Source organism: Aspergillus thermomutatus (genome assembly GCF_002237265.1).
Source record: "Aspergillus thermomutatus strain HMR AF 39 chromosome Unknown NODE_23, whole genome shotgun sequence".
In the NCBI taxonomy this organism is placed as follows: Eukaryota; Fungi; Ascomycota; class Eurotiomycetes; order Eurotiales; family Aspergillaceae; genus Aspergillus; species Aspergillus thermomutatus.
The window spans coordinates 16,127-28,664 of NW_020798071.1; the positions used below are offsets into that span (position 1 = coordinate 16,127).

Here is a 12,538-nt window from a genome sequence, read left to right on the forward strand (position 1 = left end):
GCCTACTATACAACAATAAAGAACCGCTCGTTGCTCATTCATAGTGCGATTCAATTCGTGCAGGCCAATTACATTGCACCATTGTGCATAAAGCGCTATTCGCGTACAGGTCATTATGATACATCTATACAGGAGGGATGGACTCTCGACAAATGGGACACTGGAGCCGCAATCGCATCCAGCTCTCGAGACATGTGCTGTGGAAAATATGTCGACAAGGCGTCACCATGTAAGTGCGACGACTGAGGATACTGGTAGCTCCATCCGTGACACTGCTGCCTCCGGCGGCTCCCCGCGCTGCAAGAACAGGTACCTCGATTTCCTGCATGCAAATGGCGCAATCGAAAACCGCCTTTTTTCTATCCTTGGTCCGCCGTTTGTCCTCATCCTTCGCGTCGCCGGAGAGATCCCTTTCATCAGCCCTGAGAGCACCGATCGGCAGGACACCACCGGACTCCAGATCTGCCTCAGATTCACCGGCATCTCGCAAAATGGGGTGATAGTCATACGCTGGCGGCGCCCAGCCTCGAGGAATGAAGAACCGCGGTCCGAGAATGTCCTGACTCGCCAGGATGCAGACCTGAATCCACACCCAGCCTACTAGCACAAAAGCAGTAGTCGTATCTGGACGTATAAACAGCACGTTGCCACGCACCGTTAGAAAATACACAAACGGAAATAGTCGTAGAATACTCTGTCCGACCACAAAATCCCAACGGAGCGCTTTACGGCAGTTCCGCATAATATTGCGGCCAATCTGTGGGGTCCAGAATGACAGATAGACAAAGGCGAGGGCGCGCGCATATAGGGCTCCTAGCCGATTCGGCCAAAGGAAAGACCATATGGAAAGAATGAGCATCACGAACAGGATGAAGTAAAATCGTGCATACATCGCACCGACGTCGTTGCGAGTTTCTTGAGCCGTTGGAGTAGTACCACGATTGGTTGGTTGATCATTCTCCTCTGCAGGAGGATCTTGATCTGGAGTCAATATGACGGGCGTTGCGCCAGTGTCTCTTACTCGGGCCGATGTCGCAGGCAGGGGTAGGCCCCCTGTGCGCAGAGTTGAAGCCGAAGGATTGGAGCGACGCTCTTGCTCCCTGCGTTCGGGCGCTTGAACAGCCCAAATCTCCATCATGAATTTCATACCAATGTAGCTGACCGACAGAAACGTGAGAAAAGCGGCCGTCGCCATGACCAAGAATGACACCGCCGGATACAGCTCCAAGAGAATGAAGATAAGAACAAAAGCATCCCCAAAGGCCATAAGAGCGATTGTATAGAAGCTGATACGGCTTCTGGTGGAAGGTGTCGACGCCTCCTTGATCTGTCTCAGAAGTAGTGTGATTTGTGTGGCAAACACTCCGCATATGATAAATACGAGACGCGCAGAGTATTTGTCGTACTCTTCAATTTTCGGGCCCGTGAGGTAGAGGGCTTCACTGGGAGGGAAGTCTGGGGTTCCCTTGGTCTCGAGGATATACCCACAGTCTGGAGAAAATACCACGGCGGACATGACCATTAACGGCGCAGGCGGTACCGGAGCCCCAATTGGGAATCTTAGCTCCTCTTCTATCTGGTCGACCACTGGCTTATCCGCTAGGTAGTCATGAATAGCGACTGGATGTTGTTGCAGGTAGACAATATGTTCACACTTCGGTGCAGGGAATTCTACCTGCTCCGATCCAATTAAGGACGACCACGGGAAAAGCGTCGGAGGGCGATTCTCTTTTTCAGATAAGGTATCAGAGAGTGACTTGAGGAGAAGCTGATGGGAAAGCTCATACGCGTCGGAGGAGAAAGTCAGATGCGGCAGCGTGAACAATCCCTCAAACTTCTCGCTATTTGAACTCAGGATGATGCCTCCCGTCTCTGGGAAATGGACACCGAATAGGGAGAGATACCAGGTATTTCCCCAAAAGTCATTGCTTTCCACAGCCAATGTCGCTCGTATCTCTCGAACTTGACCGCTATCTACCCGAAGCTCTTCGCCCCCGCCTTCCCTAAGATCCAAGTAGAAAGTTCCGCTGCTACCAGTGATGTTCAAGCCGAACTCGTGAGTGAAATATTCATGCTCCAAAGCGATAGCCGTAGTGTTGAGTTTCGGAGAATCTTTGTCCAGCTTGCGGCGAACCCAATCCCCACGCAATTTCCCTGTCGCATTGCGATAGACGGGGAGCAACAACTGTGTCAGATTCAGGGAAGGTAAAGCGTCAGGGTCTTCTAGAGACCTGGGAGGTTCTAGCCCAGCGCTTGAAATGGCGGATCGTAACTGGTGACGAGCTCTACCCTGAGCTACCGGGAGAATACCCCAAGCATAACTGTCGTTCTTCCTGGTTCCCGCAAAAGGAAGCCATTTATCAGCCGACGGATCGAAGTCCCCATATTTGGATTCATTCAACAGACGAAGCGCATCTCGTTCCCTTGCAACTTCCCGCTGACGCTCTCGATCCTGGTCAAGCAACGGCGGACGAGATTGCGAGCTGAGAAGAAGATAAAAAACGATCAGCAGGAAGAAGAAGGAACCGCGGTTATCCATCGATGCCACGAAGCGATGCAGGCATCGGGGTCCGTTCAAGTCTCCTTTGGGTACGGTTTATGTTGATCGCATCGCTAGTCACGACAGAGTTTCCATTTATACAGGACGTCGCGATGGCCAGGCAAAAAGCCTATTGAGTAGATGATGATGATTTAAAGCTGTAATCAATGGCAAGAGATGACGGACGCCGGTGGAGGCGAGAGTCAATGATGCGATGAGTGAGTCGAGGCCTCAGGCCGCCGCCGCAGCCTCCCCGCCTTTACCCGTTGATAGCGATCGGTCGGGAAGAGCTCGTCCCTTGGGAGTCGGAGCAACCTTCTGGCATTGTTCCAAGCCATCCCTTCCGGTCTTCCAGTCCGGGGAATCTACTCTGGCAACCAAACTACTTTTGTTGGCGCAGGCGTCGACATTCTTCTACTAGATGCCATGGCATCGAACCTCCCCATTCCTCGCCCGCCGCGCACGCCAACTCCACCCCCCGATGATCCCACGAGCGTGACTGACAGTCAGTCCCAAAGGGGGTTCGCTGCATCCTACGATAAAGATACGTTGTCGCCAATGGTCGACAATTTCTCTCGAAATGAATCGAGTGTGGAAGATCGGGACCGTTTGAGTCCTACCAGGTCTTCCTTCAAACTAAGCCCAACAGATGGCTCTGTACAGAGTGGTGCAAGCGACAATGGTTCTGCTGGGCCATTCAACTTTCAGACCACAACTATGGCGAAGGGCCCGGTGATGAAATCTGTAAGTGTATGCTTTTACTGCACCCTATCGCCCATTGCCCTTTGTATTGGAACGCTAATTGTCATGCGCGAAATTCCCGTAGAACATTGGCCAGCGACGCGGACACAAGTATAAACATAGCAGTATATCGCATCAAATATTCCTCGAACCTCCTCCCCGAGCTCCCTTGGCTCTTCCGAATTCGCTGCCTATCCCCACGCTCAAAGAATGCCGTTCTAGCATGTCGAAGGACCAGAAGACGCGGTTCTGGTGGAGTGTCTGCCATATGTTCGTTGCCGCATACACACTCTGGAGCGCACATGGATCCTTGGCTATGACAGCGTTGTCTCATCTGATTTTGTTCGACTCTCTTGGGGCGTTGCTCTGCGTAGCTGTGGATATATTGGGCAATTTTGAGGTTTGGAAACGATCCTCCATTCGCCATCCGTTCGGGCTGGAACGAGCAGAGGTACTTGCTGGGTTCGCAATGTGCGTGCTGCTACTGTTCATGGGAATGGACCTCATCTCCCACAACCTTCAGCACTTTCTTGAGTCAAGCAACAACCATGAGCCTCACCATACTCATGCTCATGAGCGCGTCTCTGTCGGCAGTATAGACATCACTGCTCTGCTTGCCATCTCGTCCACCCTGGTATCCGCAATTGGGTTAAAGAACCATGCACGGATAGGCAAGGCCATGCGCTTTGGATACATTGAGTCTCTGCCGTCGGTTCTCAGCAATCCATCTCATTTCCTCACCCTTTCGTGCTCCACGCTGCTGTTGCTTCTCCCTCTGGTGTCCATCAAGCTTTACAAATGGCTTGATGTTCTGCTGTCCGTCACCATTTCAATCTCCATGTGTGTGATCGGTGTCGGCCTAGTTAAAACCCTGGGATCCATGCTTCTCATGTCCTATTCCGGGCCAGGGGTCTCGGATGTGATTAGGGATATTGAAGCAGATCCGTCTGTCTTTGGGATTGATGATGCGAGGTTCTGGCAAGTTCATTATGGCTTGTGTATGGCAAATCTGAAACTTCGGGTGTCTGGTTCTGAGGAGAACCTTGTACGACTACGTGAACGAATCTCCAGCTTGATCAAGAATCGACTGGGCGGGGGATATGGCACCGGTGGTCAGAAATGGGAGGTTTCACTGCAATTTTCTGTGGACAACTCATGATATCACTGGATTTCATGTACGTCAACATCCTGACATGGTTTGTTTTGCGGTAACAAGTGCACATGTCCACTTCTTGTGCATAAATGTCATTATTTATCCCTGTATCTACTGAGAATTGACCGCTAGACTTTTGTTCAAATTACTTGTTGCCAACTTCGGGGATATCTTTCTGTCCCTCGATCGTTCGCTAGCGTACAAGCCTCTGATGAACTTCTTGGAACACAAATTTGCCCGCCTTCCAGTCATCAGCGTCTCCAAGTCTGTCCTGATCGAAGACTTGGTCAATTTCCAAACCCGCATGGAATCGCTGCTTATCGAACAACCGAGCGATGATCTTCTTCTCACGTCCTGAGGTACCTCTCACATGAATCTCATCCGGCATCCCGTGAATCCAGACGTGGAACCAACCCCAAGCCAGCACTTCTGTAGCAAGACGGCAACACCCCCAGTTACAGGTACAATGACGCAAGTCAATATAGAGGCGCGACAGTTGGAACGTCTGCCGCACAAAACTCATTGTGCGTCCCCAAAGATACTCCTTCATATTTTCGATATGCTGATCATGGATTTCATGCTCTTCTTCAGACGAAAGCTCCTCATCAGGATCCGACTCGGTTTGTTCTATCCTGGGAATATCAAAGTCGACCTGCATCTCATCCAGCTTTTCAATCACTTTGCGCTTGTATTTCGAGGATGCCTTCGCATCCTGGACCGCCGCCGCGATGCCTGGTAGCTCCCGTGATAGAAATTGTGCCAGGTAAATGTAATCACGGCAGTCGAAGACGAGCTCCAGATTGCGAATCTTCCTGAGGTTCTCGAATACACGCGGATACTCTGCGCGCGCGGCAGCCAACAGGTCAACTTGGACGAGGGAGAAGGTATTTTCGCTTAAGTAGATGGGCATTGCCTCTTCGTATATGCGCTTTGAGGTCCAGAGTAGAGCGAGGTTGGGTGTGCCATAGGTATCTGTTCGATTGAGATCCGTGAGGACTTCAACGGTGGTGAAAGGGCGAATGAAAACTCGCCCCATGAGGAGGGAATATCGGTAGATTTGATCTCTGATATGCTGAGGAAGATCAAAGAAACACGGCATGTCTTCGGTCAGATTGGGGACAGCGAGAAAGGTTTCTAGGAGGCAAAAGTTGAGAGTCCGGAGTAGATCCTCACATCTGAATCTAGCATTCCTTTGTTCAGTCTAGTGACTACAGTTGGAGATAGAGTCGAAAATCCGGAGTACTCCGTATATTATCACACTAAGGGCGGGCCAGTCAACAGTGAATTATATATTCACTGGCCTAGGTTGGATCGAACTTCATAGAACTAGACGGGCCAACACAAAGACTTGCTTGCTAGATTACATATATAGCCACATAATGCCTAGCATTCAGTCATTTGAGTTTGATGCTGTGCTTTAGTGGAAGTGTCAGATTATATACTGCAAAAGTATTGTGCAATTTCAGTCAATTTCAGTCAATAGCAGAGCAATTGGGGTAAATCTTGCTCATCAGTCTTAGCTTTGAATCTTTTTTTTGGTTCTCAAAGTCGCTTCTAATGTCCCATCTTTGTCGAAAATAACCATGAAACACGGAAAAACAAGGACGTTCTGCATTTTGGTACAAGTAATCGATAGGGCGTTCTTTCAATCCAGTAAAACGAAACCCCACTGTTGCCTAGCACCTCTCCTTCAAAAAACAAATGTTGCGAATTCACGATGCTGCAGCCAGAGCGCCTGCCTCCAATGTTCCCTCACGTTCATCCCGTCTCCGGCGCTTCTCCAGAATTGCTTCCCGTCGTTGTGCGAGAATCTTGAGCTGCCTGTCCTCAACACCCTGTAGCCAATAGCCGAAGCTTCCACCGACACCGGCGAACAGAGGGTACACCCAGAGAGACTCCTTGGCGAGAATAGGACGCATCTCGATACCGAGTTGCCAAAGTCGGACGGCAATGCCTAAATGGAGAGAGATGTTAGAAATATGGTCTTCACTGACATGACGAATGCCGACAGAAATCGGAGGATCCAATTGCCAGTTTCCTGGTACTGAAGGAGATATGTGAATAAGAAAGAGGTCATTCCCGGCTGGCACATACCGAAGCCGCCCCAGAAGAGGACTTTGTGAACCATTGTGTTTGTAGTGGATGCGGACTGCGCGGATTGGGATAGGGAGGGGTCGCTAAAGCAAACTGTGACCCAGAGAAGCCGCCGTGATTGAGATGAAGACAATTGCTTCTAGGTTCGGGCCCGGACAGAGACACAATGGGTCACGTTCAGCGGACAATCGTTCAAGATGAGGTTGCTTTCCTCCTCTCTCCCACTCAGGCCCGCCGAATCACCGGGCCGCAGTTCGCAATCGGGCGTGCGGATCATCATTCCTCCGAGATCAGGGCCAGCCTTCACTCAATCAGGAAATAGTTAGAATCACTGCACTCCGTAGACAACATTAATTTGCGACGCGCTTCATTCGTCTTGATCAGTTTCGAATGCCGCTTTGGCGGCTCTCTGGTTACGCGCTTTCCAGTTTATTGATCTGATTATCTCGTGATGGCTGGTCCAGATGAGATGTCATGTGTCCAACCCATTGGTGTCAAACGGCCCTTGCTCGATGTTGAAAGTCTACAGCGGAAGAAGTTCAAGACGGAAGAGCTACCCTTGACTGCGGCCCAACACACTGCGATCGAGGACCTGCTGCACGCTTTTAAGAAGAAAGGAGGGTTTGATAATGTTCGCAAGAAAATCTGGGCTGAATTTCACGACGGCGTATGTTTCAGATTAATCTTGAAATTATCGACACATTCGCTCTAACCGCCGAATTTCTCATGTAGGAAGCAAGAGCTGAGTTTACGAAGTTATTGATCGAACTAGCAGAGTCAGAAATAGATCGCGAACCGGAGCTTCTTTCCCGTGAACGAGGAAAAGCTGCGACGCTGATAGAGGGTGCAGTCGATCGGAGCGACGTCTACAAGAGGGCCGAAAAGTTTATTGATGCGTTGGCCTCCAATCACCTGCAATTTATCTTAGATTCTGTCAGGGACGTTCGCCGTCAGCAAGTCGGAGACGAGGTCGCTGCAAAAGAGGAGCAAGCCGGCAACAAAACGGACGAGGATTTCGCTGCGCAGATTAGGGCTAAACGAGAGATACGCGAACGAGAATGGCAGGAGACAGTACGCAAACAGAGAGAACTCGAAGAGCAAGAAGCTCGTCGAAAGGCTGAAGAGGAACGCAAGAAGCGCGAGATCGAACGCCAGAAGGAGGAGGAAGAAAGGGCAAGGCGGAAAGAGCGCGAGGAACAGCGACGTGCAGAGCGTGAGCGTCAGCGGGAAGAGGAACGGCGACTTGAAGAGCAACGAGAAAAGGAACGACAGGAAAGATATGAGCGCCGTCGACGAGAAGAGCGCGAGAGATACCGTGACTGGGATCGAGCTAGGGACCGTGATCGCAGTCGAACCAGGGACAGAGATAGAGACAGAGACAGGGATCGAGAGCGCGACCGCGATCGCGCTGGCTCAATAGGCCACCGATCACCGCGATATCGCGATTCGAGGAGAGAGAAGTCCGCTACTCCAAAGGAGCCAACGCAGGCACCTCCGCCACCTCCTGTTGCCGTGGATGATAAGTCCTTGGAAGAGGCCGCTCTCCAGATGCTGCTTAAAGAAGGCGAGGAACTTGCCGCCAAGGCACGACAGAAACCCGAATTTGATTTTGAAGAAGCTGAGGCCATCGAGAATGGCCTCAAGCCCCCGCCGACGAAACCGAAAGGTGCAACCGGTGAATCGAGGTATTCCATTACTCCGTTGAAGTCCGGCAGTCCGGCAGTCGATGTGGATCAACACCGAAGACGGGACTCGACTGTTGATGACCGTCACCGCGCGCGTAGACGTGATGGCAGTCGGGATCGCAGCCGCTCAAGGAGAAGACACACCCCTCGCTTCGATGATGATCGTCGACGGGATCGATCCCGCGATGCTTCTAGTCGCCCTCGTGATCGTAACCCTGATGAAAGAGTTGCCATACGCGATTTCAGAACTAATCGATATGGCGACCGTAGCTACCGCCCTAACCGCAGAAGTAGGAGCAGGTCAACTGGTCGTGGTTTTGACCGGGACAGGGACCGCAGCAGGTATCGAGATCGAAGTGCGGAACGGGAGAAAGATCGAGCTCGAGATCGCTCGCATCCAACGGACGAACGAGACCGAGATCGTGATCATCGCACCCGTGATCGCAGCAGGGATCGAGATCGGGACAGAGACAGGGATAGAGAGCGCGACAGGGACAGGGACCGGGACAGGGACCGGGATCGTCGACGCCGCAGTTACTATTCTCGGTCCCGTTCGCGAGCTCGACGCGGACGCTCGCGCTCTGCCTCCCACGCTAGAGATCGAAATCAAGATCAAACCCGAGATCGAGATCGAGACCGAGATCGAGAGCGGAATCGTGAGCAAGAACGGCACCGAGATGGAGACAAAGAACAAGACCGAGGCCCGGTCCGAGAAGGAGACCGTAACGGCGAGCGGGGAAGATCCAAGTCCCGCGTTCCGAATTCCTCTCGAAAACCGTCTCGCTCGCGACGGCGTTCCCCCAGCACTCTTGACATCGACCGCTATGTGCCCCCAACAAGCCATCGGAGCAGATCCCCTCGAAGGCGGGTCCGATCTCCAGAACGTCCTGAGCGAGAGGAGCGTCGAGGGTTCGTGGAGATTGATCGATACATACCCGGCGGCGAGCGGGAACGTGAAAGAGCCCGAGACGGAGAGAAGGAGAAAGAGAAAGAAAAGGAACATGAAGAAAAGAAAGATAAAGGCGCGGAGCTTCCTGATCGCGGAGCGGATGACCGCGGGGTGCGGAGACTTAGCCTTGGTCAAAGGAGAAGCAGGAGTCGTTAGAACTCATGCCTTACCGTCCAGCATGATGACCTAGCGAGAGTATCTCATCTCTATTGCATAGTGTATCATGTATACTACTCTACATTTTGGTCATCTATGATAAGAAACCTAATGGTAATAATGATCAATAGCAATGAAAAACTGGCAATACTGCTGTCCCGTGAAAAAGCGTTTGAGGAGCATCAAACAGTTTGTCGACCGAAGGAACTCTCAGTATCCCACTGGGAATGAAAAGAATAAAGTGTACACATCTCGCAGATCGGAATTTGTGGGGCGTGGCCGATCAATGGGACACACTCGCTGCGACAGCTTCCTGATACCCATCATTCTCATCATGTCGTTTATAGAAATACGAGTTGCTACCGGAACTCGTAGGCCGCAGCTCAGGCGATAGACGGTCGATAATGGTTCGCTCGAGGATCTTGATAGAGCGTTCGTTCGCGCCCATCTTGTTCCATACGGAGATCATATGAGAGTTGAAACGGACAGAGGTGGAAACACCAAGGACATGGTCATGTTCTACGGAAAGCAGTCAGCTCGAATTTCTCGGATGCTCGCGAACACAGATGAGCGGATGACGCACCTTTCTCCAAAGCGGCCTGGAATTCGTTTGCCATACAGAGAATGGCAATCTCGTGGAAGAACTCTTGAGCTTTGTTCTTGGGGACTCGAAATTTCCAGCAACCACCCTTGAGGTTTTCTGGGTCCTCCCATACCGGGCGGACGCCCTTCCGGAAGATATGGACTGAGTCTCGTAGACGGATTTTATCCCAGGGATAGTTGTTGTAGACGCGATAGAAAGTGGCAATGTCGGCTACATCCTCATGCAAGACATACAATCGGTTGTCATACTCGGTGGATTCTGAGTGCTTGTCATACCATACTGTCCAGTGGTATTGTAATGGCAGTGGGCGTAGTTTTCCGAGGATGTTCTGATGCAGCGACTTTCTCGTGGAAGACGATGGGCTCTCCGTTGCTTTTTGTGTTGGAGAGTTGTCGTCTCTTATAGGGCTTTGGTCGTTGACGTGTAGTTTGGGCACGCTCATCTTGTGGTGCTGGAGTTCGGATGAGTTGTAGCGGGCTGAATGAGCAGAGCTGTTATCCAAGAAGCGTATCTATAGCCCCTGGCAGAGACTTTAGCTCTTTGGCATCAGGAGAGACTGGAACGATCGAGAATGATTCTTCATAGAAGAGCCCCTTCATCCAGACCAGCTGAGGCGGATATAGTGTAGTCCGTTTGAGAAGTCCTGTCTCTTGTGGTTAGCATGATATTAAAGAGAATAATTTGTTGTAAAGATAGTGAGGACAAAGAGTTTCCCAAGGGACCCAAGTCTGAAGTTAACTGAAAGACCAGCTATACAAAGGACTGAGGTTTGCTAGGGGGATGATTGAGGATAGACGGGGTAAAGTGAGCACCAGGTCAAAAGGATACGCGATATAAATGAAAGAACGTACCTGATACAAGGACAATGAAATTAGATTCAACCCACCTTGAAAAGACTGATTTAGATATCTTCAGGAGAAACTGAGAATCCTGAAACAAGCAAAGAAAGCACAGTGACCTGTAGAGAGCCAAGTCTTCTTGAAGAAAGATCAAGCAGAGCTGATTCTGCAGGGGAAAGCGGGGTTGGTAAACAGTCAATTAAAGGAAATACCAACAGCTGCTGAGGCTCATCATCAGGCTATAATCTGACTTAATATTATTAACAGTCACCATCATGAAGGACTAGATAGGGGCCTAGTTTCACACTCATTCGTGCTCTGACCACTCCTTTCCGATGTCTGCAGGAGTCGCAGCTCCAACCAGACCACAAAAATGCGGATCTCCACCATGTTTCTTTCTTTAGGTGACTGAATGATCTTCACTCTTTCTCATCCATCTTCCACATGGCACCTGCAATTCTGCACGCGATCAAATCTCATCACATCATCTGATTCCGGCCCGTTGGCGCTGATTCGATCTCCACCGCCTCGCGCGAAACGCCCTCTAGGTGTGAAGCGGGTAAGAATTTGGGGAAGAATTCAGCAGAACCAGCCAACGACGACGAACGACACAGAATGGAGGACGGTGTCAGGAAGCGCCTACGAGCCGACGAACCCCAAGTCCCATCATCCTTCGACGATACATCGCCCTCTAAACGAACCAGAGCCAGGATTGTCCCCACTTATCGCAATGACGATAAGGGCCTGCCGACGAATTTATCCGCCGCAGAGCGTGACGGCGCAAAGAAGCCGGTGAACCCGCGCAAGACAGCCTCCACATCCAGCGAAAGTGAGGAGGACGATGATGATGATGATTATACTTCCTCCTCTGGCTCCGACGACGACAGCGACAGCGGTAGCGACGGGGATGGCGAACATGAGGATCAAGAAGCCGACTATAGTTCCGACCAAGCATCCGGCGCAGGTTCTTCGCTACCGCGCATTTCGGCGCAACAGAAACCTCGGATACACTGCATCGCAAAGGACCCAGATCTTCTCTCCCGACTTTCTGCATTTCTGCCGAAGATGAAGAGTGCCAATGAAGATCTACAACGAGAGATAGCCGCGGGGAGAGGCAAAGATCTACAACTGGACGAGGTGGAGGACCAGGAGGGCCAGTACATTGAAATGGTGGGCTGAATCATTTCTTCCTGAATTAGGATTGAGAACATGGATGCTAATATTGCCGTCTCAAGAACCTCGGACTCGGCGTTTTGGAGGAAAAACGTGCTGACTGTAGTAGCTCTACTGATGAAGAGATCGGCGACGGTCCAGAATCTGCAAACGATGAAGATGGCGCGGGATTGGATACTAAATTGCAGAAAGACTCGGATATTTTGGATAAACTGATGGGCAAGACGAAGGAATTTTCGGACCAGAAGCCCACGATTGAGGAATTGACCGAGCCACGCTCTTCTTAAGACATTGCATAGGCCTGGCGTTGACGGATTTTTCAGTTTTGACACCTTGTTACCCAAATCTAGTGGGCTCCATCTGTTTTTTGGATAAAAACTATTTTTTCCACTCATTCATTTGATGTAGAAGTCAATTTTTCTGACCGTATCTAACAATCAGTAAGTCATTTATGCACAGTCACAGCCATGATATTTCGGTGAGGTCTTGTGAACCTGAGAGAGCAGTCGCCCGTAATGAACAATCAGTGGTCTATAGATCAAGAATCAAGTGATGATCGACAAGTCAATAGTCTAATGTATTTGCATGAAGGAAGAAGCAGAAAC

At 50.7% G+C, this 12,538-nt stretch overlaps 7 protein-coding genes across 7 annotated transcripts; 3 read left to right on the forward strand and 4 right to left on the reverse strand.

Annotated features, from left to right (window-relative positions):
* Positions 1-124: 124 nt before the first annotated feature.
* dscA (ubiquitin-protein ligase dscA) lies at positions 125-2,539 on the reverse strand (the record flags this gene model as incomplete). Its single annotated transcript, XM_026756169.1, has 1 exon — positions 125-2,539. One exon carries the CDS (start codon positions 2,537-2,539, stop codon positions 125-127), a length of 2,415 nt encoding a protein of 804 aa, XP_026617410.1.
* A 426-nt stretch (positions 2,540-2,965) lies between these two features.
* On the forward strand, positions 2,966-4,439 carry CDV56_102911 (cation efflux family protein family; the record flags this gene model as incomplete). The annotated part of the gene is made up of 2 exons (XM_026756530.1): positions 2,966-3,283; positions 3,366-4,439. The coding sequence occupies 2 exons, from the start codon at positions 2,966-2,968 to the stop codon at positions 4,437-4,439; spliced, it is 1,392 nt and encodes a 463-aa protein (XP_026617411.1).
* Positions 4,440-4,626: 187 nt separating this feature from the next.
* CDV56_103102 (uncharacterized protein) lies at positions 4,627-5,532 on the reverse strand (the record flags this gene model as incomplete). The annotated part of the gene is made up of 1 exon (XM_026756721.1): positions 4,627-5,532. The coding sequence occupies one exon, from the start codon at positions 5,530-5,532 to the stop codon at positions 4,627-4,629; it is 906 nt and encodes a 301-aa protein (XP_026617412.1).
* Positions 5,533-6,145: 613 nt separating this feature from the next.
* Positions 6,146-6,561, reverse strand: CDV56_103274 (putative NADH-ubiquinone oxidoreductase 14 kDa subunit; the record flags this gene model as incomplete). The annotated part of the gene is made up of 2 exons (XM_026756893.1): positions 6,146-6,387; positions 6,528-6,561. The coding sequence occupies 2 exons, from the start codon at positions 6,559-6,561 to the stop codon at positions 6,146-6,148; spliced, it is 276 nt and encodes a 91-aa protein (XP_026617413.1).
* Positions 6,562-6,978: 417 nt separating this feature from the next.
* On the forward strand, positions 6,979-9,548 carry CDV56_103367 (BOD1/SHG1 domain-containing protein; the record flags this gene model as incomplete). The annotated part of the gene is made up of 5 exons (XM_026756986.1): positions 6,979-7,194; positions 7,260-7,842; positions 7,948-8,193; positions 8,243-9,121; positions 9,487-9,548. The coding sequence occupies 5 exons, from the start codon at positions 6,979-6,981 to the stop codon at positions 9,546-9,548; spliced, it is 1,986 nt and encodes a 661-aa protein (XP_026617414.1).
* A 52-nt stretch (positions 9,549-9,600) lies between these two features.
* Positions 9,601-10,363, reverse strand: CDV56_103639 (eukaryotic translation initiation factor 4E; the record flags this gene model as incomplete). Its single annotated transcript, XM_026757258.1, has 2 exons — positions 9,601-9,836; positions 9,901-10,363. The coding sequence occupies 2 exons, from the start codon at positions 10,361-10,363 to the stop codon at positions 9,601-9,603; spliced, it is 699 nt and encodes a 232-aa protein (XP_026617415.1).
* A 1,012-nt stretch (positions 10,364-11,375) lies between these two features.
* CDV56_103832 (NOPCHAP1/New4 family protein) lies at positions 11,376-12,220 on the forward strand (the record flags this gene model as incomplete). Its single annotated transcript, XM_026757451.1, has 2 exons — positions 11,376-11,930; positions 11,996-12,220. The coding sequence occupies 2 exons, from the start codon at positions 11,376-11,378 to the stop codon at positions 12,218-12,220; spliced, it is 780 nt and encodes a 259-aa protein (XP_026617416.1).
* Positions 12,221-12,538: the final 318 nt, after the last annotated feature.